Source organism: Cydia fagiglandana, chromosome 16 (genome assembly GCF_963556715.1).
Source record: "Cydia fagiglandana chromosome 16, ilCydFagi1.1, whole genome shotgun sequence".
NCBI lineage: Eukaryota > Metazoa > Arthropoda > Insecta > Lepidoptera > Tortricidae > Cydia > Cydia fagiglandana.
The window spans coordinates 14,901,476-14,922,487 of NC_085947.1; the positions used below are offsets into that span (position 1 = coordinate 14,901,476).

Below are 21,012 nucleotides of genomic sequence, written 5' to 3' on the forward strand. Positions count from 1 at the left end.
TGGCGTCTTTCGAGCGTCGGCGTCTACAATTCTATGGCCGACGTCGACGCAACGTCGACGCAGCGTCGACGCAACTGCGCAGCGACATCATTTTCCATAGCGCCGGACCGACGCCGACAGATGCCGACGCTCGAAAGACGCCAGATGTGGGGGGGCCCTTAATAGCCTCAGCGACACGTTATGTTTGGCAGCCGTATCGTAACTTATGATTTATGAATTTCAGCATCAAGTGGACCTTGATAATATCCGACCGGTCTGGCCTGTTGGTAGTAGTGGTCCTGGGTTCGAATCCCGGTAACGGCATTTATTTGTGTTATGAGCACGGACATTTGTTTCTTAAACATGGGTGTGTTCTATGTGTTTATGTAGGTATTTATATATTATACAGGGTGCTTCCTGTAACAGTAGCAATAAATTAAACTAAAGGCTGTACTTCTCAAACCGACCAAAATTTGTTCAGCAACTTTTAAAAATTATGAATCCTTTAGACTTCCTCTTTTTCATACAAAATAAATATTGCCTTCAATGTACGCTGACATCAGTGTGTTTGAAGTTACTTGTCACGCTTTTAACATAACAAATTTTGCAATACATTGCGTCTTAGAATAAACTTGAAAGTGTAATAAACATCAAACCATGAGTTATTTTCAAAAGTTGCTGAACAAATGTTGGTCAGTTTGAGGAGTACAGCCTACAGTTTAATTTATTGCTCCTGTTACAGAAAACACACTGTATATACCTATGTACCCACAACACGAGCCTTCTTGAGCTTTTTTCTTAAAACCTCTAGTCAAACTGGATTATTATGCGTAGGTGTGTGTAAGATTTAATAAATGTAAAACAATATAAAAACATACTAATAACATAACAAAAAAGTAACCAGTTGTTACTTACTGACAAGAATGAAAATAATAAAATATAAATTGACGTTTTTTACTAATATCATTAGTGAGTTAGATTCACATTGGCTAGAGTTTTCTTTTTACTCAAAATACACAGAGCAAATGACCTAAGCTGATACATTTTGGATTAACATTTTATGTTACTATAGTTCGTTTTTTTTAGCATTCGAAAGAACTTGCAAGAAGATCTTGACATATCTTTTAATTCAAAATCGCTTTTTAAAAATCAAAAACTATTACTTATGAAAGCAGAAGAATATAAATGATCGTATTAGATTCACAATTGTTACATATTTGCCGTAACTTATTTTTAAAATGTGTTTTTCAATTAAAAGACCCATCAAGATTGTTTACCTTATTTCTAATGCTAAAAAACGAAAACAAAAAAAACGACAAACGCATACTCTCAAGAATTGAAATTAATCAATAGCCCCCTCCAGACTATGCGCGTGAATCGCGGGCGAAGCTGCGAACGCGAGTGTGGAGGAGGCTAATCAACATTCTTATATCAACATTCATAAACACAGGTGCAAAATCGATCAGCTTGGTTTCATTGCCGATTTTTTTTTAATTTAAAGCATATTACCTACATAATTTTAATAAAATTAATTGTCTCATCTAGGCAGTATCTTCGCTATCTGCAACGAACTGATAGCCGCGCTTACTTTAAAACCGGCGCGCGGGCCAACTATTCGTCATTACTCGACCGAACTTACGACTTGACAGTGCGAGTAGCTAAACTACTAAACAATTAATTAAGAAAAGAGTGAAGATGTCGAGAGAAGGGCGCTCGATATGTGTGCTGCGGAAAGTGGTGCTGGATGGATTCCTCATTGCTGGATGTAAGTACTGAACGATGTTATAAAAAAATTATAGTTTATTTATCTTTAATTTATTTATTTATTTATATTAATAAGGTAGATACAAACATTAAAAATAAAAATAAACTGACTTATCTATAAAATAAGCTAATAAGCTATAAGTTTTAAGCTATGACGTCATTTATTTTTAATTTAATTTGTTACTAATAAGTAAATGTTATTAATGTTATTATGTTGCCTTATAGACTAGCCTAGAATAGAATAATACTATTGTGTGCCCTAACAGGGTGTCATGATCTGACTATATATAATGTAACATCTAATGTACATGACAATACAATACGAAATAAATGAAAATGAAAATGAAATAAAACTAAAAACTAATACTAAATAAAATTAAAATACGTCCAAGAAATTGGGCCCCTTTGGCATGGTGCCGAGAACGCTGGCAGCATTTCCCCGCTGTATTGCTTTATCTTTAATTATATTCGTCTTTTTGAGTTATCTAATTACATAGGTACAGTCAAGGAATTTAAATTCCGACCCATTTCGTACTTTGTCACAGTGACAATCAATATGAAAGCCGCTAGAGACCTCATACGGTTGTCACTGTGACAAAGTACGAAATGGGTCGGAATTTAAATTCCTTGACTGTACATAGAGTCGGACCAAGATAACTCTGCACGGCATTTGCAATGACAATGCGTGGCAATGTTATGAATGTTAAATTTGTGTGAATATATGTTTGTAAACACTTTTTTCCATTCAAATTGATGCAAAGTTAGCTTAGCCGGACTCTACCTACTTATTTTTAATGAATTATTAAGCCATTTATAATGAATTTTTTTTTTTAAAGTATTCGGAGTTTCATATAATTGTTTTAGGTACTGTAATAATAGGTACATACTGAGTATTATCCCGCCATGATCTTAACTGTTTTTTATTTATAAAAAATCATACCACGTGTGTAACATAATGTACCTACCTAAGTAATTTGTGAATACGCACGTGCCAGTTATTGCATTATTGAAATCAAAGCATAAAAAGTGAATAAAAATGTTAGCAAAATGCATTTTTATTATCTTTTTATGATTCGATTCTATCGAAAGTAAAACTCAAATCAAAAACAGTAACTCTTAAGATGTTTGTATTTCTTAAATTGTCGTTCGTCATCAAACTACAGCTGAAAAAATCTATTTCGAGGACACTTGAATGATCGTCAGTCGTATCATTGTGACCAATGATGAATAGTCTATTGTAGTGTACTTTAACGTCTAACGACAGTTACCAACGAATCATTTCCTTATGTCCAGCCAATTCACGATTACAAGCATGGATGATGTACCTATCATTATTATTCATTCAATGGTGTTTGGTGTCCATATAAGAACACAATTGAACGTCCATCTGCCGTATTCGAACTTCAAGATATTCACAAGAGACGACACGTACTAGATCCATTCTAGATACGTTAGAGTTTAGATATCAACTAGTTCTCTTTTGCAGCGCAATTCGGGCAACCAATGTCACTTTTACGTTAGATAGAGTAAGATATCTATTAGATGTGAATTGGATCTCTAATTCATATCCTGTGGAGATCGTTCAAGAGTATTCTCTACAAGCGCGCAAATGTCAAATTTGACAGGTTATATCTTAAACATATCGTTATCGTATCTTGGTGATGTCTTAAAGATATCTAATAGATGTCTATTTCAAAATCCGAATCGGGCCCCATGTATACAAAACATTTTTCAAGGTCTAGCTGGCACTTCGAGCGACATTCTTAACGGCTTTTACTTTCGCGCTATCTACTCTAGCTGTCAAATTTGCATCTGCTTTGCACTAACTTTACTTTGTATATTGAATGAACAATTGCCGTACGTACGTATTCGCTATTCATGTCACGTAATAGTATGGTCAAGCCTTGACAAACACCCCGAGCAATGTACAGTCGACGTCAAAGATATGTTTACACTTTTGCACCTTACTCCTTGGTAATAAGGCGAAAAACGTAAACATATCTTTGACGTCAACTGTACAATACAAATACTTACAGGTTTTTGACATTGTAATTATTACTTCGATATTTAAGTGTGAAAAGTTACAGTAGAACCTCGACTATCGGAATCCTCTATTATCCACGCTAATACGCCTTTCTTTAATTAAAAATAGACCATAGGTATTGTAAAAAAATAATATGTTTAAAAATATTAGATTTTTGCAGGTGTTTTCTATTTCAACGCTACCTAATAATGCACACCGTCAAATTATAGGTACTGTTTGTATGTAAAAAATGTGTTGTCCCAAGAAACATACAAATTTCGATTATCCAAACTTTTGATTCGGTAATATCCACTGTCCTAATGTGGGTAAATATGTATAATCGAGGATTTACTCTATTTTTAGTTGGCGATGAGTAATCAGGGGTGGTATTCGACAAGCGACGTTTGACGTATCGTGTTGATCTCCCGTTGATGTGGGAAAAATCATAAGTTCTCGAATACGTACAATGTCAAAATTTGACATTAACAATCCACAGTTAGTGTGACAAGCAAACCAAACCGAACCACCCTTAGTTTAGAGTTGAGTTTTGGATAGTTTTGGTTGTACCAAATGATATTATCCACAGTTGATGGAATCAACACTCAGTATGCAATAAAATCAACTGTTGATTTGACATGGATGCGAAATCTGACAGTTGTACGTGTCGAATTTGGCCCCAGTGTTTCACGCGCCGGTCTAATGACATAAACCTTAAAGTAAATATAATGTTATCACTGTTATCAGTTATCAGTAGGCTTACCAGGTAATACATGGTAATAATACTTACACGCGAATTTAAATTACTATGTAAGTTCCTATTTTCTTTGTCATGCTTTCAATATTTATTTACTTCACTACAATGACCTCAATTGTGTCGTATGTTTACCTTTTTAATTTCAATGGGTCGCTCGTCAGCAATCTATTTCGCAGTAGCTAATTAAAAATAATAGCCCTTTCACAAATGTAATAACCATGACCATGTTATTGATTTCATAATGATAAAACTGATATAAACTCAAGGTATGGTACCTAACTAAATCTAAATCATCTTATTTTCTAAAAATGCAATAAGTCATTCGGGTCAGGTCAAAATCACCCAGTATTGCTTTTATGCAATGGGTCCCATAGACATTTCATCTTCGAAACAAACTGGATCCACTGCTGATTGTCTGTCATCCAGTATTAAATGCAGAAACGACATCGACATCGACAGTCATTCTGACAATCGTACACAACGCACGAAACTCACAATCCATAATAAAATTCTGGGCTAAAGTGTACGTGCACTCCTCAGTTTAACCTTAAAAAACTTGACGTTGGCAAAGTTTCCTGACAGCAAAAGCAAATCTCACAAAAAAAAAAACAACGGGTTGCACTCCGGGAGTGCCGGCAGAAGTGAAAACTTAGTGACATTGTAACAGTTCTTGGATCAGGTCACGTGTCCGTCTTATGAATTTTCAATCTGTCGAATCTGTCGGTCACATGACCTGTCGCGAGTTTAACATCTTTTCTACATAATTTTTCCCCATCACAATAAGTGCACAGCGCCGCTAAAGAAGTTTTCACTTCAAAAAACGCCTCTTGTTAAACGGTACTTGAATGTCGTCGCATTAATTCTACTATTGATTAATTTCCAGTGACCGTATGTCTGTTCGCGATGAAGTTGCTATGGGAGCCCTTCAGCCGAGGGTTCTTCTGCGACGACGAGTCCCTCAAGTACCCCTACCACGAAAACACAGTTACCACGCTCGTGCTGAGATTATATGGACTGGGGCTACCCTTTTTAGTTGTAAGTACCTACACCTTCGAACATGAAGTTTCTTAATATAAGACAAAGGTTTGAAATATCCGAAGATTCCCTCACAAATGAGAATATCATATTTAGGTTCCAGATTGATTAAAGGATGACTTACGTTAGACCGGGCCGTGTCCGGGCCGGAGCTTCCGGCCCTTACTTTTCTATGACATGACAGGTGATCACGTGATCCTTTAGGAAACGATGCGCCGGAAGCTTCGGCCCGGTCACGGCCCAGTCTAACGTGAGCATCCTTAAGTATGACCAGAATTGGAAAAAGGACGTCTCTTGATCGCATCACAAATTATCACCTCCACACAAAATTAAAACTCATTTGAAAGTAAATTATGAAGCTGTAATATGACCCTTTCTCTATACCTGACCAACACGGTCTTTCTCTAGGATTTCCGTGCACCGCATTAAATGTAGGTATGTACATAATTAGCTTTTACGTAATATCTTCTATACGTGATCCATACTGAAAGTTTCTGGATTCAGGCCGCGTAGCCAAGATGCCAATCGCTTACGCTCCGTAGCGATCGAAACGCAACTGTCACTGTCGCGCTAATATGGAAGAGTGATAGAGAGACATAATGCTTTTCGTTGTCGAAGCGATAGCGATTGTAACCTTGGCTAGGCCGGCTGATATATGAGACGACTTATTTTTTCTAAGTGGTCAGTCCAGGAAGTTTCAGTATGCCCTAAGTACCTCCTTCTTCCACTTTATCGCCTGTCTTTTGTGTAAAAACTTGAATAAACACTTATATTCTTACATTATCTGCCCACAGGTATTGGTCTGTGAATGGATAATCCTGCGGAAAGAACCCAGTGACACAAAAGTATTCGGCTTGAGCATTCCGACCTGGATTCGTGGGCTGTACTGCACAGCGGTGGCCTTCGGCCTCGGCGCATTGTTCGTTGAGTTATCCACTGAGATGGCCAAGCATGTCATCGGGAGACTCAGGCCTCACTTCTTTGATGTAAGTAGCTATTTAATTTCACGCAAAGCGGAGGAGCGCATTGCAACATCTACCTTGGCGCTCATAAGTGCCCAAGCGGAGACGAAGGTTTGAGCATCCCCACCTGGATTCGTGGGGTGTACTGCACAGTAGTGGCCTTTGGCCTCGGCGCGTTGTCCGTTGAATTAGCCTAAAAGGTCGCCAAGTGTGTCATCGGGTAACTTTTTCGTTTTTATAAAACATGCATAAAGTAGAATATTTCTTTATGGCTTGGCATAACATATTTTAAGTATCTTTAAATATATCTTTAAACTTTATGTTGACAGCATGTTAATGTTAGAATCTATTAAGGAATAGATAATAAAGCTAACTTAATTATTCATCTACAGATAAGAAATACACTTCCCTGCTTGACTTGACCTGAGATAAGTAGCTGACCTAAGATTAGATTAAGTATAAGTCGATTTCATATAAAATAGAGTGTTAAGTTTGATATCCAAATTTCCTAAGAGATGGCGCTGTTACAAACGCAAACTAGATAACAGTAGTCCATCATAGAAAATACATATATAATGTCAAATATGTCAATAAATGATTGGTAATTGGTATTGGTAACTAAGCAACTTATTCAAACAAGTTAGTTTAGAGTGCTCACTCCGTTACTAGCTCCACAGCTCAATGAAGGCATTATGAGTAAGGGGACTGAGGGGGAAGCGCGCGAGGGGCTGAATACTAAGTTTTACAAATAGACGCCCGCCGCCGCTCCTTCCTGAGTCCCCTTACTCGTCATTATTTCAAGCCACTTTCAAGCTTTCGGGCTAATAGCCAGTTGTATGGAGTGAGCACTCTATGTTTACTTGTTTCTCTATTAACTAGGCAATATTTACTTAAATGGATAATATTCTTGCCTAACACAATAAACTAGCCATACAATGAACCGGTACCCCTAGCGTAAATTTCATTCGATAGCGAGGCCCGTACGGCGTTTGCGTTAAGTGTCATTTGTATGAGATTTAGAGTTTCCAAAACGCCCCGCTTGGCGCGCTGTTCAAAATCACATACAAAAATAGACATAACGCAAACGCGAACGCTCGTCACGCTATTGAATGAATTTTACGTTAGGGGTTCTGGACGTGTAGACGATCAATCACCGCTCGGACGCTTTCGGATGAAAGAAGCGCCTGGCGTCCGTTGGCTCGTTGGGTGGATGACATTCGGAAATTCGCAGCGCAGTTTTGAATGAGACTAGCCCAGGACCCGGATAAGTGGCGTACACGAAGAGAGGCCTATGCTCAGCAGTGAGCGACTGAAGGCTAGAATGATGATGATGATGAGACGATCAATAAATGTTATCTTATTTGCAGTTATGCCGGCCCTCAATCGACTGCAGTTTACCTGAATGGCACGGCCGCTACGTCCTACCCTCGGAGTACTACTGCACAAGCAACAGCAGCCAGATCAAGGACATGCGAAAGTCATTCCTCAGCGGACACTCATCCTTCGCGGCCTACACCATGGTCTTCGTGGCTGTAAGTACCATTAATACCATTCATAAGCATATTACTTTATAAGCAAGGAAAAGTGGGAGGTGACAGGGCTAGAGGAGGATAGCCAATGATATGGACCGACCAAATCAAAGCCAGTGTGTCAGCCACAGTAAGCGAATGCTCACGGAAAGCATCTATCTACGGGAAGCATTTTACTCAAAATATATCCATTGCTGTGCGAAGTTTCTAAAGGATATCCATTAACAAGTGAGCTTGCTTGCTGTTCACGACTGGCAGTTCTTTGTCATCTTGACTAGATCATTGGAACACCTTCCTGTGCTTTGTTTAATGATGCAATTCCATCCGTGGTTACATCCAGCCGCTGCAATCGCTGTATCCTTACAGACTTTCCAAAAGACATCCTTCGATATTTCGATCAATTGATCGAGATCTTAACAAAAACATCAGATCACAAAAACAGATCTTAATTAACTTATTATCTATCTTAGCAGTCACGCAGCTTTACAGCATAATTAAGGACTGAATGACCAAGCTGAATTCTGTGTCGTTTTTTTTTTCAAGTTTGGTACCTTGTTACCTAAAGCCCGTCCACGAAAAAAAGTGGTCGGTGTTACAACGACAAATTAGAAAAAAAACTAAGAAAAACAATTTCATGGGCTATTTAAATTAAAGTTTTATTAGTGTTCTTTAAAATTAATAAACCTCCTGTTCAACAAATTAACACTGGTAAAATGCCCTGACTTTGCTTCGGACTCCTTCCATCAATCTCTGTACATCACTTTCGGTCACCTTTTTACATGTCGTATCCCACATTCTTTTGAACTGTTGCTCATTTGTAGCAATTTTACCACTATTTTTCAATTTTCTTTTCATTATTGCCCAATAATGCTCTACCGGCCGGAGTTCTGGGCAGTTTGGTGGATTTGCTAATTTCGGTACAAAGGAAATATTATTTTCAGTGTACCATTCTAAAACAGATTTGGCATAATGTGAGGACGCTAAATCAGGCCAGAATATGACAGGCTCGGTGTGGTTTCTTATAAACGGCAATAAACGTTTTTTCAAACACTCTTTCGTGTAAATGGATTGGTTAATCGTACCCGTAGTAACAAACGATTTGCTTTTTTGACCACATGTACAGATGGCTTGCCAGACAAGGAATTTTTTTGCAAATTTATCAAGTTTTTTTGTTGTAAATTTTTTATCGGCATTCCCTCTTTGATTTGCCACATAGAACTGCAAACCTGGTAATTGCTTAAAATCTGCTTTCACGTATGTTTCGTCGTCCATCAAAATACAACCAAACTTCGTCAAATATTTTGTATACAACTTTCGAGCCCGGGTTTTACATAATTTATCCTTTGTAGCATCGCGATTAGGAACTGTAGTTGCCTTGTACGATCGTAAACCTGCACGCTGCTTGATTTTTTGGACATACGATTTCGATACCTTACATTTTCTGGCGACGTCACGGACAGAGAGAGTTGGATTCTTCTTAAAATGCTCGATTACTTTTTTTGCCTTAGTTTTATCAGCAGGACCGCGTTTTCTACCCGAACCATCTTTTCTTGAAACAGACAATCTGGACTGATAGTTAGCCAATACCTTTTGCACGGTTGACTTCGGAACTTTTAATAATTTGGCTAACTTTCCTTGCGATATACCGACATTTTGGTTGTAGGTGTACACGATCTTTTTTCGGATGTCCAGTTGGCTAGACGACATTTTATAAACGTTACGAATTTATAAACTCCAAATAGCCCTAAACGATAGTTTATTCTTCCCGCTATTTAACAATCAAAGTGACAGATGTCAGTTGTCTTTTATTTTATATATTTTTTTTATTAAATGCTGACCACTTTTTATCGGGGACAGACCTTATTTGGTATGACTAAGCGATACTCGTAAATAAATGAATGTCCGCAAAAATAAAAACTCATGATTACATATATTATCAGCCATCACCTTGGTTATTAGAAATACACACGTGTTTTATCTACTTGTACAAGAAAAGATGATTTGGACACATTGATATCGAATTGAGGAATGAAAACCGAAACATTCTAATCTATTCTAATACTTGAAGTATAGCAAAAATTCAGCGTGCTTTCTGGTCCCGGTATTATTTTTCTTGTTATTTTAACGTTTCTCCTATTGGATTCTGTCGCTGTTTAGCGATAAGTCCGCCTGCTGTTACCTACACCGTTAAACTCCAATGTATTTTTCTGTATTTTTTTTTTATTTTGTAGTGTGCCATAAAATATTTTGTTATTATTATTATTCTGACTTCATACTAAAATTTGTAGATAATTAAATGTTTTTTATCCCAAACAGGAGATTAAACCATTGCGAAACAGTGGACAACTTGATTATTAAATCTCGGTTTCTACATCCTATGATATTTACCCCATAAATCATGTATATATCAACATGTATATTATTGTTTTTCAGCTGTACCTCGAGCGGCGGATGACCTGGCGAGGAACCCGCGTCCTCCGTCACTCTCTACAGTTCTCCGCTCTCATGATCTCTTGGTTCACCGCGCTCTCTCGAGTGTCGGACTACAAGCATCACTGGAGCGACGTGCTAGCTGGCTACAGCTTGGGCATTGTCTTCGCTATACTAGTGGTGAGTGAAATAACATTTACTCTAAGTTTCCTCACTCTCTTCAAACCGCTCTCATGATCTCTTGGTTCACCGCGCTCTCTCGAGTGTCGGATTACAAGCATCACTGGAGCGACGTACTAGCTGGCTACAGTTTGGGCATTGTCTTTGCTGTACTAGTGGTGAGTGAAATAACATTTACTATAAGTTTTCTCACTCTCTTCAAACCCTCTCATGATCTCTTGGTTTACTACGCGTTCTCACGTCTCAAATTACGACATTGAATAGCTTATAACGGTAGCAGGACGAAAATATTTCAGAAACTCTCTTATTAATAATTATTTTGGTCATAGCTATTACCTACACCTTAATGATCTATTTATTCGATGTTCTTGATCGCTGATATGCTCCAGCGATGCTAATAATCCAATGATGGCAAACTCTCCTTGAGGTAACGAGCACAAGGTCTTACTTACAGTCAATTATGGGATTAAGTAGTTGAGTTTTTACACTATCTTCATCATGATCATGATATTATGAAGTCATGGCCAACGGTCATATTAAGTGACCTCTATTTATCTACCTCTACCCAAGTAAGAGCGAGTAAGAGAGAGAGAGAGAGAGAGAGAGAGTAAGGGTGTTTAAGAGCCCATCGACGTGCTCACTAGCGCCACTGGTAAATAATTGTGATTATTTAAATTTAACGATAGATACTTAAAAATGGGGGCCGCTATGTACTGTATTTTGTATTTAAGTACCTTTTGTACCATAGTCGATTTATGAACTCAAAACAAAAACGGTAAAAAATTAACTTTGGACGTATATTACTGTCGAATCCAGCAACGTACAAATTATTATAATGTTGGTATTCAAAAGGTACTTAAATACAAAAAATACAGTACGTAGCGGCCTTTTTTAAATATCTATCGTAATTTTAAATAATTACAATTATTTAGCAGTGACGCTAGTGAGGACGTCGATGGGATCTTTTACCGGGTAGGCTTAGGTATGAATGACTACTATGTCCAGACTAGTATGACATTTACACGAGTACGAGATTAGTCTGCCTCCCCTGTTTTCGTATTAATTTTGCCTGGCTATGCCGCCTCCTCCCGGTACGGGAAGAAAAGGCCGGCCCAAGAAGCGATGGCTTGATGTCGTTAAGGAGGACATGCGTGCCAACGGACTCACCACCAGGGACGCCGAAGATCGGGCAAAGTGTGAAAGTGAACACGAAGGAGTCGGAAAGCGGACTCCGGGTCCTCGCGCCCCGCGCGGGGGCACAGCCGGGATTGACGCCAGGCTGATGATGATGACTACTATGTCCAGACTAGTATGACATTATACTTTTCTCAAAAATGGACGGCAAAGTCGACTTTGCCGTCTAAAAAATAGGTCGCGAAGCGCAGAGTTTATGGTCAGTCAAAAATTAAAAAGTTAAAAACATTGCAGTCTCGATTTTGGGACTGCAATGTTGCATACAAATTCCATTATTTGTCGAGTTCCAAACTTTTTAAAAGTTCAAATGGCCATATCAAATGAAGGCACAGGCCCATTAAACAGCCAAACAGATGATTAGTACCGCGACTATTTAGTTGTCTCAAATAGGTTGGCGTATTTTCGGCAGAAAAATACACTTCTATTTTTTTTATTAAAAAATAAAAAGGCGGCAAGGGCTTTTCTCTGTGAAAATATATACGTAAGAACGTTGCTATTGTAAAATGTTTCTATGATATTTATGTTTCTTGCACCATTTTTGAGAAAAGCACTATATATGACTCGGCTGGAAGGCTACTTGCTGGCTTCGGATTCAATTAAACGGACTCCCAAGGTCGTCCGTTTAAAACGAATCCTCAGCCTGCAAGTAGCTACTTCCGAGCCTCGACAATAATGTACTATTACACGAGTACGAGATTCGTCTGCCTCCCTTGTTTTCGTATTAACTTTGATTAACATTAGTAGTGACTGTAAATATAAGTAAATGTTTGTTTTAACGCGTTCAAATAAACAAGTACCAGACAAAATATACAAATAGGTATTAATAACTATCAAAATATAATCAACCGTGTAATAACAATCAGCAAAATAAAAATAACCGAATTAATTAAGTCGCAATGGAACAATTAAAAAGTTTTACTAATTACGCGTATAACCTGAAGAGTAGGGGAGACCGAGGAGAGTTGTGACAGAGGAGAGTTGTGACATTGTCGATTTTTGGAATCTAATAACTGTTAGTGAGCTCGCAACAGTGTGCGTTTGTTTGCTCGCAACTTGAACTAACAAACGCGCGCTACTGCGATCTAGTTTTTAGTTAGGTAATAGATTCCAAAAAAATCGACAATGCCACAACTCTCCTCTGTTACAACTCTCTCCCTTAAACATCTTGTCAAAGACAAGTAGATAATGAAAACAGTTGACGTATCATTAAATAATGCTACGCCGTAGCATAATTCAATGACGTTGCACCCCCATACAACTTGTTTGACGCTTCGATTTTTTTAGTTACACACGCATAATGCCGCACCAACTATGCTTCTCTGTTTGGCCTAAAGGTTGACTGGTAGAAAATGCCGTGTAGCATTAAGTCCGCCTTTTGTCACTGTATAGTTTTACTGAGCAATAAGGTTTAAATAAATAAATGCCGCGCAGTTTTGGGATATGTTGTATAAGTTTAAATGATTGCTACTTAGGAATCTACATACAATATTACTGCATACCTGGGATAACTCGGGGCAAGTTCCAGGGATTTGATATCAATAAAAAAGATGTCGATATAATTAAATTCATGAACATTCTCGATTACTATAAAAAGGTTTAGATTTTTATCTAGACGGCAATCATTAATACCGACGAATATGGAAAAAATATTGATTGTAACACATGTATTTTCTAAACTATTTTAAAATATCCATATACCCTACACGTTTTGATTTGTTTAGTTTTTTATTTAAAAATGAGGAAAAAATAAGTAATATTCATTTATGTCGAATAACATTTAGATGTTGACAGTAATGTCGATATATTTTTTTGTCGATAAAATATTTTGCTACATCACTTTCGTATAGATGCCCCGAATTATCCCAGGTATGAATATTAGGCATCAGGGTCTCAGGATGTAGAGCTAAAGTCAAAGCATTATACAGAACATTAAGGCCTGAGGCGCAAGATGTTATGGCGACACACTTACAACGATTGTGTTCTTGTTATTAATCTATCTTAGGCTATAATTAGCGCCTTGGCCAAGTGAATGGAGAGTCGATGAACTGTGGCATAATTATTTTATCACTGGCATGACTTTCCACGCTAACATAGTTACACAGTTGAACAGCACTTAGGGTTATCTTTGGAGATAAAAATATAATTAAAACGAGAACAATGAGTGGCCTGTACCGAAATAGCACAAATATGTAAACAACATGTGCGACTTTCTGGGTGTTCAGCCATGTCCTATAAATCCTATAATCACTTAACCCTTTATAAGGCAGAGGCGATATATCGACCACATACGCTCAATCAGAAATTCAACCATACTGTTTTAATAATAGGGCTCAAAATCGTTTGCATTAATTGAATATTCAACTTGCTTTTAAAATAGATTTTTGAAATGTAGGCTTCTGATAGCTGCAACAAATTCTGCGATAGCACGTCCCTGTCAACGGGCCTTATAAAGGGTTAACCAATTCGGTGCTGATGACACGCCTGCCGTGTCATCAATGTTTTTGTGTGGCGTATGACACGGGAGGAGTGTAATCATGACCCCTATTCGACAAGCGACGTTTGACGTATCGTGTGAGTATCGTGTTGATCTCCCGTTGATGTGGGAAAAATCATAAGTTCTCGAATACGTGCAATATCAAAATTTGACATTAACAATCCACAGTTAGGGTGACAAGCAAACCGAACCGAACCACCCTTAGTTTAGAGTTAAGTTTTGGTTGTACCAAATGATATTATCCACCGTTGATGGAATCAACACTCAGTATGCAATAAAATCAACTGTTGATTTGACGTGGATGCGAAATCTGACAGTTGTACATGTCGAATTAGGATTGTTCATTTTTTTTCAAATGTTCTATTTCGAAAACCATTTCGAGATATAAGGTTTTTGAACAGTTTCCGACATTTGCTGCGATATAATAATTGAGGATTGAAGATATTTCAACAAATATCCTTATGACCTTAGTTTGACCTTCTCCTGGGCTGAATGTAAAGTCATTGCATAATAAAAGTTATCGAACCATAGTAAATAAATCCGTCACTCACGTATTGTCAAAGTTATCATTGTCATCGATTGTCATAACAAAAATTTTCAGTTAAACCGCTGCGCTTGTTTGTTACAATTTGATTTATAATTAATACCTAAACAGTAGATTTCATTGCTTAATAATATATCAAAAACCTTGTTCCTATGTGTGGGAATGATTCACAAAAATAATAGTTCGAATCCACGAAGACCTACGACGTGAAAGATGGTGCCGTGAATTAAACTTGGAATACCTACCTACTTCACGTGTTACACACAGTATTGCTGTGAGATTCACGTCGATGTAAGTATAAAATTAATATTAATTTACTACAATTAAGTATTTAAAAGCTCACTTTGTGGTAGGGTCGTGGTATCTATTTATTTTCTGTGGTAATGTAGCCAGAGTATCTAAAGGCAAACCGTTAAACAGAGATGGTGCCTACTAGAAAGAAGGAATATACAAGAATACATAGCCATACTCAAAATTCAGCCTGAAACTGCTTTAAAAAGATATAATTTCTAATTTCCAGGTACATGTTGCAGTTCAAGCTGCTGATATCATGGTGGACAAGACTTAATAAAGAGTTGTGAATAATAAAACATGTTTTTGTTTACCTACCTACTTTTTTATTAATTTGGGGAATATGTTATATATGTTTCCAAAAAAATAGTAACTTTACATTAAATGTATGTTTATCATGTTCTGCACGAGCATCTGACAATGATGGCTTCTTGTTGACCATCCAGAATAGAAGTGTATGGTTTGTTATTTACTCTGTTCCCAGGCATTATTTACGGTCGTAAAGTATTACGACGATTAATAATTGACGTTCGTTTCAATACAAAATGCTCAACTTTGTTCTGGGCCCAAGTGCAGTTACATATCTCACAGCTGTATCTAAATAGGAATCACGATGACCTGAAATAATAGGATATAATTAGCAAAATTGGCATGTTCCTAATATAGTAGTATAAGTATGTAGTACAATATCCAAACAATGGTGACAAGCCGGTAGAAAGCACCCACTGGGTGCTAAGCTACCTTTAGCAATGGACGCTTGTAACGATTTTATGAATCCAATCTTCTTACAAATCGAATCAGTTAAAATATATATGATGTAGGTAACTTACATTTGTATTTTTGCTCCCTTGATTTCAGCCAAGTTATGGTTGGAGTTGGATGCTATATGGATACTATGGGAGTTATATTATATAACTTAGGCAGATTTCTGGAATCAGCTTTCTCAAATTTATAGCGTATTAGGTATTTTGAAATTAATGATTCAAAATAAACGAGTTTTCCATTCCAGACGATTGTTATTTATAGAAACACGTGACACTGACATTGTCGACAGGTGACATTACAATCAATTGACAATGACAACTATTTTTTTAATGCTTGTTGTTGCTTGTGCATTATCCTAATCAGCCGACGACATGTAATTTACGAGAAGTCGTATCTCATATTTTCAATAAATTATAAATATTCAACCGAGCCACGAATTACTAAATCATTCAAATTGGTATCTTAAATTAACCTATATTTTCAGAAAATAAAATAAAAATGGGGATCTAAAAAAAATTAACAATCCTAATTTGGCCCCATATTCTATGGCGCATGGCATGGCTGCCGTGTCATGAAATGATTGTTCCGCGCCACAGCCAAAAGTTTTCGAAAATGGAACACGCAACGAACCGGTTAAAGCTCTCTTTATATACCACGTCGGTGGCAAACAAGCATACGACCCTCCTGATAGTAATCAGTCATCGTATGCTACGGATGCCTGTAATTACAGGGGAGGGGAGTTATTTTAACCATCTCTACACTCCTTCTTTGAAGCGCAAGAAAGGCTCTCTTGAGAAAGCTTTTACTACGAGTATAAGTGCGCCTGTGAAGTGTGAGACAGATGCGCAAAAAATTATAAATAACCTACGCATTTATAGTCTGTATCTTTAGGTATTTCAATAAAAGTAAACAATTTGTACATTTTCGGGTAGTTATAACATTTAGGTATTGGTTAACCAACCAAATACAAAACCGCCTGGATCAGTCACTGAACGACCTGACTTTAACCTACATTATTTGATCATGTAATGTTTCCATCTACTCTCAAATGGCTTAAGGAGCCATTTGAGGGTATAGATTTTGTTGACTTTTATTTAAATACCTAAAGATACAGAGTATAGTTTGGTTCATTGTTGCCCACCAAGCACTGGTGGGTAACGTCTACCGGTTACTATTGTTTTTCTGAGCTTACTTATGTTTTTATTCCAGGTGTACTGTGGCATAGACCTGGTGCAGAAGAAAAAGAACCACACCATCGTGCCTCAAAACGACGTGTACGTCATCGGACCGACTCACGCGTAGTACAGCCTGAAAGAACTAGTCTTAGCACCACTTGCACCGTCCCGCTAACCCGGGGTTAACCGGTTAAAGAAGAAGCACCACACCATCGTGCCTCAAATCGATGTGTACGTCATCGGACAGACTCACGCGTAGTACACCCTGAGGGCCACTTGCACCATTCATTAACCCGGGGTTAACCGTTTAAGCCCGTGAGTTACTATGGTTACCAGTACAATTTGACACTAGGTTAACAGTTTAACTGGTCAACCCTGGGTTAGTGGGATGGTGCAAGTGGCGCTGAGAGAACTAGTCTTAGCACCACTTGCACCGTCCCGCTAACCCGGGGTTAACCGGTTAAACCTTCGAGCAACACCGGCTTCCGACACGGGTTAAACCGATAACCCAGTGTCAAATTGTACTGAACCTGCGTCTGTCTGTTGGTGTGTTTGTATGGTCGCGATAAACTCAAAAACTACTAAACGGATTTTCGTGCGGTTTTCACCTATCAATAGAGTGATTCTTGAGGCAGGTTTAGTGTATAATTTGAATTTGTTAACCCGTGCGAAGTAGGGCGGGTCGCTAGTAATTATTAATTTTAATAAAGTAATCTGTGATATGAATTTACTTTATCTATGACAATATTACAAAAAAAAATGAGGAATAGAGTTTGTTGTTTATAGACTTTATAGTCATCCTCATATAAAAAAGACAGATCGTATGTTAGTCTATTATGTTGTTAATAACCCCAGATATTTAGTCCCGAATTGCAATTGTTTTCATTGCTATAATGTAAATATTAATCAATTATACAACGTGACGTGATATGGCAAACTGCAGCGTAATATTATTTAAAATAAAACACAACTGTACTGTTCATATAGAAAATATATTTTTTTGTTGACGAGTATGTTATTTATATAATTTTCAATATTAATTTGATACTATCAAATATTTTTTGTTAAAAGTTTACGAAAACTTATCTTTATTCACTAAGACTATTTAGTAGTAAATGTTGTTAATTTAAATTAATTGGTCGAAAAACCATCCAAAATGTTTAAATCAGACATTTTATTTAGTTTAATTAGTCAGATTTTGTCTTACTTCTATTTTGTATTAAAATCTCATTAAATATAAATAAAGTCTAGGTGTTATAAGTGAAAATTGTATTTTATAAATGAATCAATAAATTGATACATAAAAATAAAATAATAAACAACATATTTTTTTGTCTCATTCAATCTTTTGTTGTACAGCCAACAACAGAGCTATGAATACAGGCAAAGTGTCAAAAATATATATACAGTACTTTATTGTCTGCACATTAAGGTCGTGTATACATATTTTTGGCACATTGCCTGTATTCATAGCTCTGTTGTTGACTGTACTACCTATCAGCACATAAAAACTCGAATTGGCCTGTTAGTCTCAAAGTGAGCTCAATTTATTTTGCGCCCCTGCAAGATAGTAAATAGCAGATATGTTTTAACACCAGCACCATAGAATAAATATAGTACTAGGTACAGAAGACTCACTCTCTAACAAAACTCGTCTGTTACGATCAGCAGAGATATGGCCGCTAGGTGGCGCGGCTTATGGCTTTCCCCAAAATTGGGGTGGAACGGATGTACTTTTAGCTACCTGTAGCAAAGCGACAAAATCGCGGAGTGAGCCACGCCTGCCAGCACGGATATCATGGTCGTATTTTTAGCACTTATCATGTCATGCGTCACTTTCGCACTTTCATATTTGTTAGAACGTGACAGGCAGTGACAAATGATAAAAAGGCGACCATATCTAGCTGATGTGGGAACCTCCGTATGGCATATTTATTACGCGTATGTAAACTCAATCCTTGTGTAAGGTAATGCCTTTGGGGGCTGGCAGCCGACAGGGATAGAGTTTTTATACTGCAGAAGAGGGCTGTTAGAATGTTGTCCGGGGTGCCGCCATTCACTCCAACTAAAGAGTATTTTCGAGAATTAGTATTCTAACCGTGACCTATTTATACTACACTATTACCATATTCTAACTAACCTATATGTTTATAAACACAAGAGTCTGACGTATTCGAACTTCAAGATATTCACAAGAGACGACACGTACTAGATCCATTCTAGATACGCTATACTTTAGATATCAAAGTTCTCTTTTGCAGCGCAATTCGGGCAACCAATGTCACTTTTACGTTAGATAGAGTAAGATAATCTATTGGATGTGAATTGGATCTCTAAGCCATATCCTGTGGAAATCGTTCAAGAGTATCTCCAGAATAGCGCAAATATCAAAGGCCCTGCCAGGATAAGCTAAGTGAGTCTGCCCCCAGCGAGTTTTGGCTTGTAATTTTTTTTATTGATTTGTCTTTCTATTAGTTTCGAGTATGCCAAATTTCAGGTCCTCAAACTTTATAGTTAAATAATAAAAAAAAAAAACGAAATATGATCTTTCTTCAATATTTTCTTTTCTAGTCAACTTATTTTAGCGAGCTTGGCATATATTAAATATGTAGCTTAATAAAGATGATTAAATGACCGTAATTATATTTTCATTATGTCATAGAAAAAAAAATCCAATTAAACTCTTCAGATTTTTTTTTCTTTTACTTTCACGTTAGAGACCGCTCCAATTTTTTCACTGGTAATACACCCACCAACGTCCTATAATATGTATTTTTTTCAAAATTTTGGCTGAGGGAGAACATGGAGATATCTTTACATGAAATGCTTGTTAGGGGTAGGTAGTTGGTATTAAAATGTATAACAGCAGCTGTTATACATTTTAATACCAACTCATGCTGCATGAGCCGTGAAATAAAAGATGCGGCTTCTTACGAGCTAATTGTTAAAAAGTTAAAAGCATTTTTGTTTGACCAAGCATTATATACGGTGAAAGAATTTTATAGTAAATTTAATGTAAAATGATCCCTTAATGTTCTAGATAAAGTTATACCAAGAAAAGTCTGCAGCGATTTTGATAGCCCACGCAGTATTTTCGTTTTTTTAAGGGTTTTATTGACTGTATATATGTATTTAGTTTGTACTAAACCGATTAAATTCGGTTGACTATTCGTAAAGAGAAGAGTCGTGGGATGTATTGGGCCCCTTCCACAACTCTTCTCTTTCCGCACAGACTCACAGACAGACAGAGTAGTTTTGACGTTACGATATACTGCTAAAATAATAATTATTATAATCATTCATGTTATCCTTTCTGTAGTCCGTATTCGAGTGAAAACACACAATACATACTTACTTAAATTAACAAGACGAATAAAGTAAACATTGCTCATATAAAAACGCAAGGGGTTATATTTCATCGGCATTACAAATATAAGTACTTACCTGAATTAGATAATATTTACTAATTACCCGTAACTTATTAAAAATTTATTCTTAAGGTACAGATTTAGACGCACTGTGATGTCTAAATATGTCTAATTGTAGGTCTGAGTTAAGGTGGTCTCTGACGAGCCTTCCAACAGTCCCAATAGCGTGGCTGCAATCCAAAATCGGTCCGTGAATGTCAAAAACGTACAATGTTTAATATTAGGATGCCGTCCATTTGGATGAATCCATTGTAACGGCATCCATTTGGATGGCTCGTCAGTGGCCTGCTTTAGGATCGAAGTTATGCAAATGCCACATTTGCTCTATCAGTTTGGTCACCTAATATTTACAAATACTTAAATAATATTGTTCTCGCTGGATTTTGTATATTTTTAATTATTATTTAAAGAGGCTTTGATATAATATCAGCGATTGACAAAAATCGCGTTGATGTCTTTTATACG

General features: G+C 37.1%; 1 protein-coding gene across 1 annotated transcript; it reads left to right on the forward strand.

Annotated features, from left to right (window-relative positions):
- Positions 1 to 1,674: 1,674 nt before the first annotated feature.
- On the forward strand, positions 1,675 to 17,538 carry LOC134672107 (putative phosphatidate phosphatase). Its single transcript, XM_063530021.1, has 6 exons — positions 1,675 to 1,744; positions 5,404 to 5,555; positions 6,350 to 6,541; positions 7,885 to 8,049; positions 10,480 to 10,656; positions 17,154 to 17,538. The coding sequence occupies exons 1-6, from the start codon at positions 1,675 to 1,677 to the stop codon at positions 17,244 to 17,246; spliced, it is 849 nt and encodes a 282-aa protein (XP_063386091.1). The 3' UTR covers positions 17,247 to 17,538.
- The last annotated feature ends 3,474 nt before the right edge of the window (positions 17,539 to 21,012 follow it).